This window comes from Tenrec ecaudatus, chromosome 6 (assembly GCF_050624435.1).
Source record: "Tenrec ecaudatus isolate mTenEca1 chromosome 6, mTenEca1.hap1, whole genome shotgun sequence".
Lineage (NCBI taxonomy): Eukaryota > Metazoa > Chordata > Mammalia > Afrosoricida > Tenrecidae > Tenrec > Tenrec ecaudatus.
Window position 1 is genome coordinate 13,066,664 of NC_134535.1, and position 17,683 is coordinate 13,084,346.

Sequence of the window (17,683 nt, forward strand, 5' to 3'; positions counted from 1 at the left end):
GGGTCCGGGCAGCAAGAGGCCCAAGTCCGCTGGGCCTCGGGGAGCAGCTGGCACTCGGGGCTGAGGCTAACGAGATGTGATGGAATGAGGGTGGACTGAAACCGAGCACCTCAGGTGAGGCTCAGGCAGCCAGACACTGCTCGAGGTTGCTCCCAGGCATTGGCTGCCATGGGGAGGGGGGACGGGTGCATCCAGGGGCCTGAGACTGGGTTGACATCTAGGTCAAGATGAGGACACAGCCGTGGCCCACACTTGGGTGGCATCCACAGACCAGTGGAACCAAAGCAGGGCAGCGGGGCTCCTGGGGACAGCTGTAGCTCCCTGCTCAGACACACTGTGGGAGGGAGGGACTGGGCATCAGGTGTGACCGGGACAACGAGCTGGACCCATCGGCAGGGGACTTGACTCCATGTGTAGGCTGAACAGGCAGCATAGGCCAGGGGGCCTGTTAGCTTGGACCAATGGGAACAAAGAAGCCAGCACTGGCAGGGCCCTGGTAGGGACATTTGGGCTTGTTCTCGGTGGGCCCAGAGCACAGTCTGGGACCGACGGACAAAGCACAAGACGCCACATTTGACTTTGTAATTTAAGAAGATGTTTCTAACAGCCAGAGCGGTTTGACGCGGGAATAAATAGCCCCAGACAAGTGCTGAGATCCCCATCACAAGAGGTGTCTAAGTGAGGGGTGAGGGGGGAGTCTACAGGGATCCTGAGGGGGCTCGGGCTGGTGTGAGTCTCCTGCTGTGTCGCCTTGAGTCTGCCCCTCTCTGGGCCTGTGTTTTTTCATGTATAAAATGGAATCACAGGGAAGTGGCATGCCCCACCAGAAATCAGTCTTCTCCCTCTCATGACACCTACCATCTTCATTCCGGAGCTCCCCCGGCTCCGAAAGCCCTGGCTGAGCACCGGCTCGACACCTGGCCCTGGTAGGCCTGTGGGGTTCGTGCTGGGGACCGGAGCGGAGGGCAGATAGGAAAGAACTTACAGGGTCAGAAGGTGCTGAGGGTTGCTGATCTCAGGTGTGGGGCAGGGCAGGGATGAGTGGAGGCCTGGGGGCAGACAGCAAGTCCTGTGACTCCGGGGCAAAGACAGAGCATCCCAGGGCAGAGAGAGGAGCATATGCAAAGGCCCAGCAGTGGAGGCTGTGGTCACTCCTGCTTGAATGCTTCTCCTGGGAGGGGAGAAGGGAGGTGCCTACCCCCAGATCTCAAAGCCCAACAGTAATCAGCAGGGCCTGTTCAGAGCCTGCCCTTTGGAGGAAGCCAGGAAGGTGGACAGCCTAAGTGTTTCCATCTCTAGAATGAGGCTAACAATACCAGCCAGACGGGGTGGGTGGGAGACGTGCGTAAAATGTCAGGCACAACTGAGGCACTGGGTAAGGAGGAGGCTGGAATGACCTTACAGACAGGGGGAGTGGGGGAGGGGGAGAGAAACCAGAGAGGTTAATGAATGTGCCCGGTGCCACTCAACTCCGCAGTCAGTCCCAGGACCAGCCTGTGGCTCCCGCGTAGTCTATGCCAATTCGCTTGCCAAGGGCTCAAGGGCAGAGGTCTAGTGGTCCTATTTGGTAGCCAAGGCACTGAGGCCCAGGGGGAGGAGCAACCTGCCCCAGGGGCCTTTGCCCAGACCTGGAGTGTGGCCCCTGGCCTGAGCCTCTGCCCTGAGTGGGTGGCAGTCTTCTGCTCCCACCCCCACCCTCATCCCACCTCCTGGCTCCTGCCTCACTTTGCAGCTGAGAGATGAGGCTGCCACCTGCCCTGGGAGTTCTGGCTGGGCCCCAGGAGCGCTCGGACCTCCTAATCCTGGATAATGGCATTGACAGGGAAGGCGACAATGATACCTTGGGAAGCCCAGGCCAGGCTTGTCCAGGAAGAAACCCAAGCCAGGCCTTATCAGATGCTGCAAATGGGATTTCCTAGGTTAAGTTTCCCGTCCCTGGCTCCCTGAGAGCTGATCGGAACTCGCTTTGCTTACATATGGAGAACCTGAGGCACAGGGTGGGCCCAAGACTTTCCAGGGGTCCATTGCTGATGCTGGCTTCCCATAGCCTGCTCCCCCCTCCCCCCAGAGATGCCTGCTACCAACTCTGACCCCAAGGCCGACCTCACTCATCCCCTCCTCTTCCCTCAGCCAGGGACCCTCACCCACTCCCCTCTCAGGGGAGGCTCATCTCAGGTGGGGCTCCCCCTGTGGTTGGCTCTGAGCTCACTGCACCCTCAAGGGCGCGGCTGCTCGCCCACTTCCCAGGTGAGGAGACTGAGGCCTGGGAGGGTGAAGTGGCCTGCACAGTGTCCCATGATAAGATGGGGAGGGGCTACACGAGGGGCAGACATGCCCCAGAGGGGTACCTAAGCCTGACCTACTACCGGCTCGCCAGGGGACCCTGCACATACCCCTCCTCAATGCTGGCGGCCTCAGTTTCCCTGGATCAACCGGCAGCTTTCAAGGGGTGGGGGAAAGGGTGCGAGACGTGAGGCCACCAAGGATGACTGTCCCCCTTCCCCCAGTGACTCAGCAGTACATGGCCATGCCGGCCAGCTACCCACCCAGCCTCTGACTCCTCACTGACCCCACTGTGTAAGCATGTGCCCAGGGGCGGGGGGCTCATAGCACATGTAGCTGGCCAGACTGGGGCATCACCCTAGGGATCCTTGACAACCTAGTGTCCCCTGAGTCTGGCCAGTTCCTCTTCTTCATGGTGGGAAGAGAAGGGACCTTTTCAGGCAGTGCTGGAACACTTCCAGCCACCCCCACTCTGGCCCATCCTCACCACCTGGACCCTGGAGGCCCTCACTTGTCCACTCCGCCTCCCAGACCTCTGGGCATCAAAACACTGCCCGGCTTCCTCCTCCCTCTGGACTGACCAGGATGCACTGGGGAGGCCGGTAGGTCTTACTCATAAGTCACCCTGACTTGAGGGGAAGGCAGCAGACGCCCCTCCCCTCTGTGGCCTCTCCCCCTGCCAGCTGTCTTTTTCCTCTGCCTTCTCCTTTCTCCCAGACCCTCCATCCCTCCTCTTTTCCTCACCCTCAACGGGGTGTGGGTGTGGGCATGGGCTGCTGCCCGCATTGGTGTGTGTGTTGAAGGAGGAGGCAGTGTGGCCTTGCCTATGTGACCCCGGGCCCTCTGCCCAGGCTGGGGAAAGTCAAGGCTGCACCCCCACCCCTGTCCGCACACACACCTTGAGTGGGTGAGCTGCCGGGCTGGGGGCCAAATGCTGCTGTCAGCGCCTTCGCAGTCCCCAATGCCAGGAGACTGGGACATGGTGGTGGGGAGCCTCCGCCTGACTCATGGGGTGGGGGCCAGGAGGAGAGGAGAGGAGATCACAGGCAAGATCACCTTGAGGGCTCAGTTGGACAGGCCTTAGAGGGGCCAAGGAGGGGCACACCAGCCTTTATCCACACTGGGGTATTTGAGAAGGGAAGGGTGGATCCAGGGAGTCTCCCCTCTACCGCTGCACCCTCATCAAGGCCTGGGCTGTCCCAGGGCTGTAGGCAGCCCAGCGCTGATGCTGCCCCCGGGGGTAGGGGTGGGTGAGGGGGGCTCCACCTGGCTACAGCTGCCTGTGTACCCATGTCTGTGTGGGTGCAGGTAGAACATTGTGTACTTAAGGGTCTCAACAAGCCAGAGATGCCCTGCCTGCAGCTGCTCAGGTGTGTGCCTGCCCTGTGCACACGTGTGTCATGCCCACATGCCGGCACATCCCGGCTTGAGCACGGCAAGCCAGCCAGACCACACACCTGCGCCCGCACCTGCATACCAATATTATGGAACCCAGACGGACGACGGGAGGGGCCGAGCCTGCAGGGTTCTCTGACAGGCGGGCTCTCGGGTCCCTGCCGCAGGAGCTGGGGAGCTCAGCCTGCGCCTCTGCAACCTTGCTGCCTGTGGGAGGGGAAACCGAGGCAGGGGGAGGGCTTGGACTGGCCCAGGCTCCCAGGAGCCAGGAGCCCAGCCAGATGGAAGCCCAGGTCTCTGGCCTGAGGGCCTTGCTGTGTGTCAGCCGAGGACAAAATGCAGTCTGCTGTTGGGGTACCCAGTTCCTGCAGGGAGGATATCACCCCCATACCTGTCTGACCCCTCAGCTGGTGACAACCCTGGAGGAGAGGGCCAGCCCCAGGTCTTCATAGTTTCTGACCCAGGAGTCCTGCCACCTTCTCAATCCCAACCCCCTCTCCTCCCCACTTTCTTTTGGACTTTCCCGCTCCCCGATTCCCTTTCCTCTGCCCCAGCCCTCTGGGGCCGGATGCTGTAAATTGGTTTTGCTTTAGCAGCAAAGGTTTTCACGTTTCTTCCAAAGCGCTCTTTCTTGGAGCGTCCCAGGAGGCTGAGGTGTCTGCTCCGGAGCTCGCCGTCTGCACACACGTTGCTCCAGCCTGATCGCCGCAGGCCTGGCTGCTGCCCTGGGGCCGGAGAGCCGGCTCTGCCCACTGCGAGCCAGGGCTGGGGCGGTTTGTGGGCTCCGTTCAGCAGGCTGGGTGATTGGGGCAAGGCCCCACTCCCCTCCACAGGGTCTGAGACTCAGTTTCCCCACTGGCAAAGTGAAGGCTGGCGCAGGTGACCACTAAGAGATACTGCTCTCTGCCTTGGCAAGTGTGCCCCATCATGGGGCTGGGCAGCCTGGGTTGTCATATGTGTTCCTCTCCTCGGCAAATGGGCCGGGCAGGGACCTGCTCCGCACTCTATAAACGGGCATGGCGTGGTGGGCTGGCTCGGGGCTCCAGGCCTGCCAGTTCAGACTCATGGTGTCTCAGGAGCCTGAGTCCTGACCCAAGCTGTGCTGTGTGACTTGGGGCAAGTCCCTGGCCCTCTCTGGCCTTTGATGGATGCTCCAGCCTGCAGCCACTCCTTCCCTGCCCCCGGCCTCTGGTTCCCTCACCTGCCTCAACAGGGAGGCACTTTGGGGAGGTGGTGTTAGGGGTTGTCGCTGGCCTCCAGGCTCTTGTCCTGACCCGGGTTGTGCCCTTCTCCTAAGATGAGCCTTCCCTATTCCCTCCCCCTGTGAAGCCCTTACACCTCCCCCTCTGCTGGGGGGGGGGGCACAGCCATGATGCTGTGCTCCCCCTCCCCCATACAAGCCTAGACAAGGGAATTATTTTTGGAACAAGAGCGGTTACACAACAAATGAATTATTTATCTTTGGGCATGGAGGAGAGGTGCTTTTTGCTGGTTTCTTAATTTTTTATCTGGATTGGGGACACTCTCCTGGGTACGTGGCTGGGGATGTATGAACCTGTTTGTCGTGTGTGTGTGTGTGTGTGTGTGTGTGTGTGTGTGTGTGTGTATCCCTGTCAGCATGCACCCTATGCCATGAGGCTCTGCCTTGTGGGGGGCGGGTCTGTGGGTCTCTGTGCAGGGTTACCAATGGGTGTGGAAGCACATGTGGGCATCTGTTCCCACCTGTGCTGTCCACCCTACCTTCCCAGCCTCTTCCCCACCCTGTTTCTTCCACCTTTGCCCCACCCACCTTGTCTGTGACCCCTGAGTGCTCCCTAGTGCAGAGACCCTTGGGAGGGTTGTGGGAGGGTGGGGCCTCTTCCCTACCCTGTTTCCTCTGCTGCCATGTCTGTGACACCCTCCCCCCCCCCCAGTACTCCCTGGAGCATAGCACCCTGGGAGGGGTGTGGGAGGGCGGGGCCTCTGGGAACCCTCATGTTGACCTGTGCTCTTCTTGGTGCCCCCTTCCAGGGACAAGGGAACAGATGACTCTCTTCCTCCCTCCCCCGGCTCAGACCCCCTTACTAGTGTGCCACATCCGGCCTCTGTTGGGAATCGCCTGAAGTTCTGAGCCCAGGAACGGCAGCAGCTGAGGAGGAGGAAGAGGGCAGGTCCCGGAAGCTTGGGCATCTTCCTGGCGGGAGAAGAGGAGCCAAGCGGGGGAGCAGGCCGAGGGCTCCCTGAGCCCAGGCCGGGCCCCCGGCATCCAGCGGGCAGCGCCCCCGAAGGCCACCAGCCGCTGTCACTGGCGGTGCCCACCTGACTTGAGGCCCCGGAGCTGGGGGTCGCCCCCAAGATGGTGGCGGCCCCAGGGAGGACTGTGCTGCGGAGCCCAGCCTCCGATCGCTGCTAGGCGCCGCCCCACCCCCGCCCCTGGGCCCCTCACCCCGTGGCCGGCCCTCGAGGGGGCACCGGCCGCCTCGGCGGGCATCATGCTGCGCCTGGGGTTGTGCGCCGCCGCGCTGCTGTGCGTGTGCCGGCCGGGCGCGGTGCGCGCCGACTGCTGGCTCATCGAGGGTGACAAGGGCTACGTGTGGCTGGCCATCTGCAGCCAGAACCAGCCCCCCTACGAGACCATCCCGCAGCACATCAACAGCACCGTGCACGACTTGAGGCTCAACGAGAACAAGCTCCGGGCCGTGCTGTACTCCTCGCTCAGCCGCTTCGGGAATCTCACCGACCTCAACCTCACCAAGAACGAGATCTCCTACATCGAGGACGGCGCCTTCCTGGGCCAGGCCAGCCTGCAGGTGCTGCAGCTGGGCTACAACAGGCTCAGCAACCTGACCGAGGGCATGCTGCGGGGCATGGGCCGCCTGCAGTTCCTCTTCGTCCAGCACAACCTCCTCGAGGTGGTGACGCCGACAGCCTTCTCCGAGTGCCCCAGCCTCATCAGCATCGACCTGTCCTCCAACCGCCTGGGCCGCCTGGATGGCGCCACCTTCGCCAGCCTGGCCAGCCTCATGGTGTGCGAGCTGGCCGGCAACCCCTTCAACTGTGAGTGTGACCTCTTCGGCTTCCTGGCCTGGCTGGTGGTCTTCAACAATGTTACCAAAAACTACGACCGGCTGCAGTGTGAGGCGCCTCGGGAGTTCGCTGGCTACCCGCTGCTGGTGCCCAGGCCCTATCACAGCCTCAACGCCATCACCGTGCTGCAGGCCAAGTGCCGAAATGGCTCGCTGCCCATGCGGCCCGTGAGCCACCCCACGCCCTACTCCACCGACGCCCAGAGGGAGCCCGATGAGAACTCAGGCTTCAACCCGGACGAGATCCTGTCTGTGGAGCCGCCCGCCTCAGCCACCACGGACGCGTCCGCGGGGCCCGCCATCCGGCTGCACCACGTCACCTTCACCTCGGCCACCCTGGTGGTCATCATCCCCCACCCCTACAGCAAGATGTACGTGCTGGTGCAGTACAACAACAGCTACTTCTCGGACGTCATGACGCTCAAGAACAAGAAGGAGATCGTCACGCTGGACAAGCTGCGCGCGCACACCGAGTACACCTTCTGCGTCACCTCGCTGCGCAACAGCCGCCGCTTCAACCACACCTGCCTGACCTTCACCACGCGGGACCCGGTGCCGGGCGACCTGACGCCCAGCACCTCCACCACCACGCACTACATCATGACCATCCTGGGCTGCCTCTTCGGCATGGTCATCGTGCTGGGCGCCGTCTACTACTGCCTGCGCAAGCGGCGCCTGCAGGAGGAGAAGCAGAAGTCCGTGAACGTCAAGAAGACCATTCTTGAGATGCGCTACGGCGCCGACGTGGATGCCGGCTCCATCCTGCACGCCGCCCAGAAGCTGGGCGAGCCCCCAGTGTTGCCCGTCGCCTGTATGCCTACCCTACCCTCCATGATCGGGGAGAAGCTGCCCTCCGCTAAGGGCCTCGAGGCCGGCCTGGACACGCCCAAAGTGGCCACTAAAGGCAACTACATCGAAGTGCGCACAGGCGCCGGCGGGGACAGCCTGGCCCGGCCCGAGCGGGACCTCCCCGACCTGGAGAACGGCCAGGGCTCAGCCGCCGAGATCTCCACCATCGCCAAGGAGGTGGACAAAGTCAACCAGATCATTAACAACTGCATCGACGCCCTCAAGCTGGACTCGGCCTCCTTCCTGGGCGGGGGCGGCGGCGGGGGCGGCGGGGGCGGCGGGGACCCCGAACTGGCCTTCGAGTGCCAGTCCCTCCCGGCGGCGGCCGCCACCCCCTCGGCCGCCACCCCTGGGGCCCTGGAGCGGCCCAGCTTCCTCTCGCCCCCCTACAAGGAGAGCACCCACCACCCGCTGCAGCGCCAGCTCAGCGCCGACGCCGCCGTGACGCGCAAGACCTGCAGCGTGTCCTCCAGTGGCTCCATCAAGAGCGCCAAGGTCTATAGCCTGGACGTGCCCGACCACCCGGCCGCCTCGGGGCTGGCCAAGGGCGATTCCAAGTACATCGAGAAGGGCAGCCCCCTCAACAGCCCGCTGGACCGGCTGCCGCTGGTGCCGGGGGGCGGGGCCGGCGGGGGCGGGGCCGGGGCCGTGCACCACCTGGAGGTGAAGCCCCCCTACCACTGCAGTGAGCACCGCCACAGCTTCCCCGCGCTGTACTACGAAGAGGGGGGCGCCGACAGCCTGAGCCAGCGCGTGTCCTTCCTCAAGCCGCTGACCCGCTCCAAGCGGGACTCCGCCTACTCGCAGCTCTCTCCCAGACACTACTATTCGGGCTACTCGTCCAGCCCCGAGTACTCCTCTGAAAGCACGCACAAGATCTGGGAGCGCTTCCGGCCCTACAAGAAGCACCCCCGCGAGGAGGTGTACGTGGCCGCTGGCCACGCCCTGCGCAAGAAGGTCCAGTTCGCCAAGGACGAGGACCTGCACGACATCCTCGATTACTGGAAGGGGGTCTCGGCCCAGCAGAAGCTGTGACCCTCTCCTCCCGGTGAGGTCGGAGGGGCGGGGGTGGGGGGGCGGCGAGGGCGGTGGGGCCTAAGGGGGAGGGCCAGCGGGGTGTCCCCCTCCCCCCTGGGGTGACGGGCAGACGGAGCAGGGCCCCCCACCCCACCCACCCCGCGGCAGGAGGGACGCACACGCACACCCGCACACACGCACCATGCACACACCTGACCACCACCTGACTGTGAACCAACCAACGCCCGACATTAAGGGACAGGAAAACAAAGACACGTTTTCCTTAAAGTTTACAAACTGATGCTGAAACCAGTCGTCTTTACTGTGCTGCCCAGGGACTCCGCAGGTGGGGGGAGGGTCCAGGCCGGAGGGGGCGGGGCCTCGAGGCTGTGGGGCCCACAGGGCATCTGGGAGGCAGTGCCCGGTTGGTGGGGGCAAGGAGCCGTGGGCAGAGATGGGTGAAGAGTGCCCACCTCCAGCTGGGGGGCAGGTCACCTGCAGGGTTAACCCCAGAGGGGCCTTGGAAATCATCCCCTGAGACTGAGGCCCAGAGGGAGGCAATGATGACCCCGGGGTCATGCGGCAGCTCAGAATACCCGCCCCCCCACCCAACCCCACATCCACCAACCACCCCCTTCCAAAGCTGCTGTCTCCCGGGGGTGGAGGGAGCTGCGAGTCAGACCAGTGTTTGTCCGTTTAGAAAGCCCCAGAGCTGAGGTTCATAGTCCTGAGGGACCCCTGGCTCCACAACAGCACCCAGGAGAGGAGGGGGGTCCTCCTGTCAGGAGAGGAGCTGACCAGGAGGGACAGTCCACTTGCCACCTTCCTGTGCCCTTGTCAGTGACCTCGGGGTCTGGGGAGAGCCAGGTACCAGGATCAGGTCCCAGGACCCTCACCCAGGGAGCAGCAGGGCCTGTGATGGGTGGGAGACACAGGGAGGTGGTTGTGAGGGGGGGAGTGTTTCCTGCCAGTGCCCCCATATCCTAGCTTCCTCTCTGCCTGACTCCCATTGTGGGATGGAGGCCACTACCTGAGCTTGTGGGGAGTGAGGGGCCAGCAGGGATTTCCCACTCACCCACTCTGGGCTGCCCTAGCTGCCCCACCCTGGCAAAAGGAGCTTCTTGTCTCCAGGGCAATGCTTTCTCTCCTCATTCTGACACCCACCCCCCAAGATCTGAACAAAGCACAAACAGTGAGGTCCCTTCCCCTGAGTGGGGAGCAGGCTGGGTTCCTGGTGCCCTTCCCCCTCCTGGGCCAGCCTCTGTCTCCATGGCAACCTGCTGGCTGGCAGTTGGTACCCAGAGTTTCTGTTGGGCTGAGGGGTTCTCAGTGTGGGTGGCAGGGCGGTGAGGAAGGGCAGGGCTCCAGGACCATGCTGCCTTTTCGGCTGGGCCAGAGGGCCAGGCACAGAGACAGTGGGGTCCCCACCACACCCAGGGGCCAGATTCTGGGCCCTTCACCTTTGTTTGGGAGGTGGGCCACCAAGGGGTAGGGCAAGGGGACAGTTACTGGAAGATTTGTCCACCTGTGCCCACCCCACAGGCTCTCACCACACCCATGCCAGGGTCCTCCGCTCTAGCCTGTCACCCACTTGGTTTTCTTGAGATTGGGGGGGGAATGTGGTTTGGGATGAGGGGGTGAACACAGGGAAGGGAATGAGGGGTGAGGGGGGCTCCCCAAGTCAGGGCCATCACTCTAGAGACCCTAGCGCTTTTCTGCTGGAGCAGGGTTGGGACAAGGGGACCCGGGTTCAGTGGGGGCCTCCCTCTCCCTCCCACTCACTGTGGGCACAGGACCAAGCCCAGGGCTCCCTGAGGGGTGACATTGGCAGAGAAAGGACTGTTCTCTGGGGACAAGGCGTGGTGGGGGCCGCCTGACCGTGCAGAGCTGCCCCCACCACCCCGGCCTGCCCCCCCACCCCCTTCCCACACCCGATGGCAAGCCGGCTGGGCCAGTGTACGGCTACGGCGCCGGTATGCAGACCCAGGCTCCCTGTTCTATTTGCATGACGATTTTACTGTATTTTCTGAGCAAACATCTGTCGTGTATGTGCCAGTTTGTCCAGACGCCCCTGCCTCCCCCTTTTCCAAGCCCCTCTGCGGTGACCTGACAAGCAGCTCTTGAAATCAGGGCTGGGGGATGGGCACGGGGGCCAACTCTGCAAAAGACCCCAAAACAGGTGCCACCAATACACAGCCCCGCCCTCACCCACCTCCTGTCTTTCTGGGCTTTGAGCCCGCAAGTGCCCCCCCACCCCCTTACTCTGTCTTCCTGCCTCTCGGACATTGCCCCACCTTCAGTTTGGGCCTTAGCTCTCTGAAAAGGAAGTAGGGGACTTTCCAAGACAGGTGACTTACTGGCAGGGGATGGGGAACAGGCGGTCACACTGCTAAGGACAGGAGGCCGAGAGCTGAGGGACTGGTGGGGGGCTCTCAATGGGAGGCTCGAGGCACTGATCCCCACTGAGTTTCAGGGAGAACCCCAACAGCTGGGAGCCCTTCTCTGCCACTCACCCATCGTTCCTGGTCGAAGATATTTTATAGGCCTGATTTTAACAGCAAGGCCCCTGCGGCAACCAGGACACCCCCTTCCCGCCCGCACATCACTGAGGCCAAGAGGGGTCTACCACTCAGACCCCCTCCTTCCAGCTGCCCTGGCTGAACTGCAGGCTCTAAGGGAAGGGGACCTGGCACTTAACTCCTCCTGACTGCCCCACTTCCTTGTTGTGCACCCTGGTGGGCAGAGTAAGGAGGAATCAGAGGGAACTGTGCCTGAAAGCCACATGGGCAGGAAGGCCCAGAGGCCTTGTCAGGCCTGTGTACATAATGGCAGTGAGCAGGGTGGACTTAGGCGGGGCCTGGGGGAGCGGCTGGGAAGATGGGGGGCATAGGGCTGGGAGCTGGTAAAGGGAGAAGGAGGGAGTGGGCTGCATGGTGGGTGGGAAGGGGAGGGGTGGGTGGGGACCCTGGTCCTCTTCTGGGTAGCCTCCCCCGCTGCCTTCAGACCCATGAAGTCAAGGGTGGGCCCCCCAGGCCCTCCCCCCATCCCTGCCCCCTGGAGCAGGTACTGAGTCCACTGGGAAGGGCTGGCCTGGCTAACACTCTGTGGGATCTTAGTGAGCTTTCAGAAGCTAAAGCGGGGATGTCCCCCAGTGGGGAGGAAGTCAGCTTACTCAGGAGCTGGGGACCCCTCCTCAGAGGTCCTCACCCCTCTCTCTGCCCCAGCCCTGTGTCCCTGCCTCAGGGATGGCATGGGACAAGGTGCTGGGGAGGCCTGGTTCTGTGGCGTGCTACAGCTTCTGGAAATGAAGAGAAGCAGCAGAAACCGGGGACAGGGCATTCCCCAGGGGTCCCCACTGATGGCGGGCAGGGCTGAGGCCAGGAAGGGACCACAGGGAGGTAAATGGCTTACAGTGAAGGGACAGATCCCAAAGGTTCCCTTGGGTGGGGCGGCACTCTGTAGGGTCACCTCACCTGGGGTTAGAATGGGTTTGGAGGCAGTGGGCTTTGGACTGTGTGGTGGGGAAGGGGTGGTGGTAGGCTGGTTCAGCTGGGTGGAGTGACAACTGGGTGGCGGGGAGAATGGGGAGGTGGTTCTGAGGTCTCTTCTTGGGTGTGCCCACCCCCATTGAGCCTGCTGTCCAGCAGTCCCGGGCAGGGCACATGGCCTCTCCTGATGGTGGCGGGTGGGCGGGCTGGGCCAGGTTTGGGAGCCCCGGCTGACCCCATCCATGTTCATGGTCCCTTCTCCTAGCTGATAGGCTCCTGCGCTGTGAGCCCCATCCCTTTGTGACTTGAACCCCAACCTCAGTCCAAGAGAGGCCCTTCCCATGGCCTCCACCCCTGTGTTTATATTCTATTTCACTCTACACCCTTCCTGACCCCTCCATCTGCCCCCTTTCAAGGCCAAATCCACGCTGGCACCAGGAGCCTCTCCACACTGCTTCCAAGTCCAAGAGCAGCCGTTCAGGAGCCAAGCACTGGGGAGGGCAAGCATAGGGGTGTGGGGGTGTGTGGCCTGTATGGGCCTCTTCTTCCTCCTCCACCCCCATGTGCTTCGGTCCAGCAAGCCCAGGGTTGGGCCAGGGGAAAGGAGGCAAGAAAGGGTGGATGGTGCCAGCTCCCTCCCTGCCACTCTCCAGGAGGTGTCGCCACCCAAGGGTGCTGTGTCTGGCACTGGCTTTGGGGCCTGCAGAGCTGGGCTCCGAGCTCGGGGGTGAGGGTGGGTGGACCTGTGAGCCCAGCTTGGGGGGCGGGGCCAGAACACTTCCCTTCTCATCTTTGGGGCAAGTCACTTGGTTCATTTTCGCCACTCCCTCTCTCTGCTCCCCTCCTCCTGCCCCCCACCCCACCCCCCACCCCAGCCACCATTCCTGTTTTAAACTTAATGGCACGAAGTCATTTTCCTCAAATCGGAGATTCCTGTATGGAGAGAATCAATTTCTATATTTGCAATAAATTTCTTATTTAAAACAAAGGGACCAAGGTCTGTGTTCAATGCTGGGCACCCTGGGGTAAGGGTGGGGATGGAGGTGGGGGCCCTGCAGGTTCTGCCATCTCCCCTCCCTCACATTTGGACACCCTCTGGGGATGGGGCTTGCTGGATCACCAGCTAGCTCCTGGTTGGGCTCACTGAGCGGGGGGGGGGGGTCACCCCAGAGTCCAGAGATGGCCTCTAGGGGCTGGCTGAACAAAGGACTGGGGAGCAGGGAGTGACAGGTCACTGCAGGCCCTCCTGACCTCACTAAGGATCTGAGGGCCCCTTCACCCCCTTCCCGGAGGCCAGGCCTCCCGACCAACCCTGGATTCATACCCTAGTTGTAGAGGGTCAATGGTCAAACCCCTCCACTCCCCTCTTCATCTCAGTTTGTCCCTGGGGGCCAGGGCCCTGGGTGCTATCTCCCAGCATCCCCCAGGCCCCCCGTCCTCCTGCTTCTCCGCCCTGGAGTGAAGGGTTAGGGTGCGATCCACAAGGCCTCCTCAGGCCAGGCAACCTGCCTGCCCCCCAGCCTGCTGGCCCTTTCTGCACAGCTCTGAGCATGCCAGCTCCTTCTGAGGTACACAGGCCACCCGTCACCATCCAGGGAATGCAAGTTGAATTTCGGCCCAGAGCCCCACCACACCCCCACCCCTGGACCCCCCTTGTGGCTTCTCAGGGAGGTAGAGCCCACCTGCCCCTTTATCTCCTCTAATGACTTCAAGCCCTGGCCAGCCAGCCTAGGGCTGGTCCAGGGCCCAGCGAGATACTGGTCCTGTGAGATGACTTGCAGGCCCAGCCGCTCTGCTCGGGTGGGGTCGAAGCGCGTGGGGACTTGAGAGCTTCCTAAGGACACTTGTCACCGTGTGCCAGGGGCCCTGTTGGGTTCTCGCTGGTATTGGTGAGGATCACAAAGTTGGAGAGCGCCCTGGTGCATTTCCACACGGGAACGGATCACTCTGTTGGAGCAAGTCGCAAGACTCCCTCTTGTAAGGGGGCGGGGGGGCTCACTTAGGTACTGTTTAAGCCCTTGGTTAATTAAATGCTTTAAATACCAGGAGCGCTATACCCCAGTTGAAGAGCTCCAATTCCCTTCTTAAGGACCTTCGATAATGGAGGAGCAGCAACACTTTGTGACCCCAACACTCCTCGGGGGGCCCTGGGTTCCTGTCCTGTACTTACAAAATCAGTAGTCTTTTTTGGAGGTGGGGGGAAATCACCATTCCTAATGAATTCCTTAGCTGCATCCCTTGGGAAGGGGTCTGGGGGGTGGGGGTGGGGGGACGCTGCTGGCCTGGCAGGCCACCTACCCACACTCAGGTATCCTGATCGAAAACCAGGATTGCCGAACTGGGCTCTTCATTCTTTGCCTGACTGCAGGCTGTTCTGGGATGCAGGGGTCTTCCCAAGAAACCCAGCAGGCTCCACCCACTGGGGGTCTACCCGGTGACACTGTGGGTTCAGACACTTGCCGCTGTCAGACTCTCATGGACCAGAGGGTTCAGCCTGGGCAGGTCAGGGCGCTGTCACTCGGAATGAATTGCCGGGGGCCTGCCATCCCTACCACTTCTGTGTGCTGCCCTCTGAGCGGGATGCTCCCCTGGGCCAAGCCACCCAGGACCTGGTCCCTGCAGGAGGCCCACAGTTCCCATGGGCAGCCCACTGGGGGCTGCTCCCCTCCCTTCCCCAGATCCTTGGGGCTTCTCCCCACAACGGATGAGTGTCCCGACTTGCGCAGGCCTTTCAGCTAGGCCTGGGCTCTGCTGGCCTTCGTTGGAAGGTGCTCCAGTTCCCAGGTTCAGCCTTGACAGGGACGGCCCTGTTCAGACATGGCTGCCCGGCTCCTCTGCCCTCCTCAAGCTCCTCCATTCTACACTTCAGTGCCAGCAAAGTACTTGCTCAGGGCGACCCGGACAAAGGTGCCCCTGGGCCACCTGGCGACTGCCCTGGGGCTCAGCTGGCTCTCGGTGGGGGGTGGGGGGACGGTGGTCCTCCAGGTCAGAGTTCTGGGCACCCCATTGGCCTGGGGTTTGCCCTCCACCCCTCACCCCTTCCAGAGTCTGACAGGGCGGCTTCCTCCTGCTCTCTGCCCTGAGCAGCCAGGGGTGTCTTTGGGGCCCCAGCGTGGCTCCCAGAGGACACCTCTGTCCTATCTGGTGGCCTTTGCTCCACTTTTTGTCTCCAAAATGAAATGAAATGAAATGAAACATGTTCCTCAGGTCAGGCAGGCAGTTTGGGTCTCCACCAATACCTCAGGCAGAATGGCCCAAACCTTGTGTGTGAGTCTGGGTGGACTAGAGAAACAAATCCATGGACGCACATATGTGTAGAAGAAAGAGGTTTATATACAAGAGCAATCAAACATTGAGAAAACATCCCAGCCCAGTCCAGATCAAGTCCATAAGTCCGATATGAGCCCATATGTCCGATACCAATCTATAAAGTCCTCTTCAGACTCATGAAACACATGCAATGATGCTGAATGTAGAAGATCATGGGCCAGTGGGTAGAAAGTCTTTGGATCCAGTGGCATTGGAAACATCTCAGCACTGGCAGGGGTCTCTGCATGGCTTTTCCAGCACCCAGGGCTCCATCAGAGGGGGTCTATGTGTCTCATCAGCTGCTGTCTCCCAGGGTGTCAGCAGAGACAGAGTCTCTCCTGCCTCCCAGGAGGAAGTACCAGATTTCCCAGAATCCTCAGGAGAAGGCCATGCCCACGCAGAGGCCTTATTGGTTATGATCTGATTGATAAGCTAGATTTCATCCCTACACTCTTAATCCTCAACTTGACAAAGGATTCTATATCTATCACACCTTGACTCCAGGGTCCATGCCAAGTGCACAGTGGCCTCTGAGCCCGCCAGACTCCTCTCAGAGGGAACAGTGTCTGGGCCCACAGCCTCACTGTCAGGAAGGCTGCAGCCAATCTGTTGTGCCTGCCCAGTGGGGGCCCCCGTGTCGACACCCCCCCCCCACGCTGCTCCTTACACCTAATTCTGTTAGACTTTCACCAGGTGGGCCCGGCAGGAGGAGTCTCACCGCTCTGTTCCTCAGCCCGCAGGCCTCTCTCAAGTTCCGGTTTTGCTGGACTCCGATGTAGGGACCTGGGCAATGTTCTGAAGTAGGCTGGGGTGGGTGGGAGGAGACTGCCCCCTTCCCTGATTGCCCGCTTGGAAAACTCTCTTCCTTCAGCTGTCCTCAGGCCCGGCCACCCTGTGGGCACCTTCTGCAGCGGGGCCCCCAGATGGCCCCTCTGGGGGACAAGTGTTGACAGAGGCCATCAGTGACAGCACCTGGGCGAGGGGCAGGCACCTCCTTTGTGGCCTTAGAGTCAGTCCACTGTCTCACAGACCTGCCCACCGCCAGTCCGGAGTACTGGCGCCCACCTGCCCATCGCTGTATGCCACGGCCGACTGCAAAACCAGGGCCCGGCCTGCCAGGATTGCTTTCAGGGTCCTCTGAGTGGACACCTTGGACTGGGGTTCTCCCCGACCCTGAGGAACATCAACTTCTGGCTCCCGGCTGCTCTGGCCCCAGTCTGTAGCCCACGGGGGTCCAATGGTGACAAGAGTGCCTTCCTATGACTTTTCTGCTGGGGATGCGGATGGCAGGGGCGCCCTGGGATGGGCCAGGCATGGGGAGCTCACCCAGCCCTGCCTAGGCCCCTGCAAGCCTCTTGCCTCTGCCAAGATGGCTACTGCCAGGTGTTCCTCCTCTCTCCCTGTTTCCTGGCTCCACTTCCTCACGGGGTGGTGGTGGTCAGGGCTGGGCATGCAGTGTCCAGCAGCTGCTTACCATTCCATTCAGTTTCCCCTCACCCACCTGGGCAAGGGGGCTGTGATGGTTTCTTTTTGTTTGTTTGTTTTTTTTCTCAGATGGCTCCTTTTTATTTCCAAGCAAATAAAGAAAATAAGACCCAGGCCTCGGGGTGGGGGTGGGGGTGGGAGTGGGAGGCTGAGACCCTTGCTTCCTCAGACCAGCACCCGCCCAGGCAGCGCCAGGTCCTGCAAACTTCTGAAGGAAGAGTTTTGCCTCCACCCGTAAGGGGGCAGCGCGCACTCTGTCCCCACCCTGATTTTGTAAATCAATCTTTATTGACTAAACTTACAAACCAAGAGAATCTTCCTTTTTCATTTGCTGCACGCACAAACCAACTAGTCTATTAATAAATCTAGCCTTCACACTTTAGGGGTGGGCCGGCGAGGGGGGCGGAGGGGGTTCTCAGCTATTTTTGGTCTTGTTTAAGCCCTTGGTTAATTAAAAGCCTCAACAGCCACCAGCTTGATTCTCCAGTTGAAGAACTCCGATTCCCTTCTTAAGGAATGGGATTTAAGGAGCAAGCAAAACTTTGTGACCCCAACACTCCTCGGGGGGCCCTGGGTTCCTGTCCTGTACTTACAAAATCAGTAGTCTTTTTGGGGGTGGGGGGAAATCACCATTCCTAATGAATTCCTTAGCTGCATCCCTTGGGAAGGGGTCTGGGGGTGGGGGTGGGGGGACGCTGCTGGCCTGGCAGGCCACCTACCCACACCCAGGTATCCTGATCGAAAACCAGGATTGCCGAACTGGGCTCTTCATTCTCTGCCTGACTGCAGGCT

General features: G+C 61.4%; 1 protein-coding gene across 1 annotated transcript; it reads left to right on the plus strand.

Moving 5' to 3' along the window:
* The first annotated feature begins 6,149 nt into the window (after positions 1-6,149).
* ELFN2 (extracellular leucine rich repeat and fibronectin type III domain containing 2) lies at positions 6,150-8,627 on the plus strand. The gene has a single exon (XM_075552681.1). The coding sequence runs from the start codon at positions 6,150-6,152 to the stop codon at positions 8,625-8,627; it is 2,478 nt and encodes an 825-aa protein (XP_075408796.1).
* The last annotated feature ends 9,056 nt before the right edge of the window (positions 8,628-17,683 follow it).

Excerpts from the sequence above, each read along its gene's own strand:
- ELFN2 (XM_075552681.1), top strand. The coding sequence starts at position 6,150 with ATGCTGCGCCTGGGGTTGTGCGCCGCCGCGCTGCTGTGCGTGTGCCGG.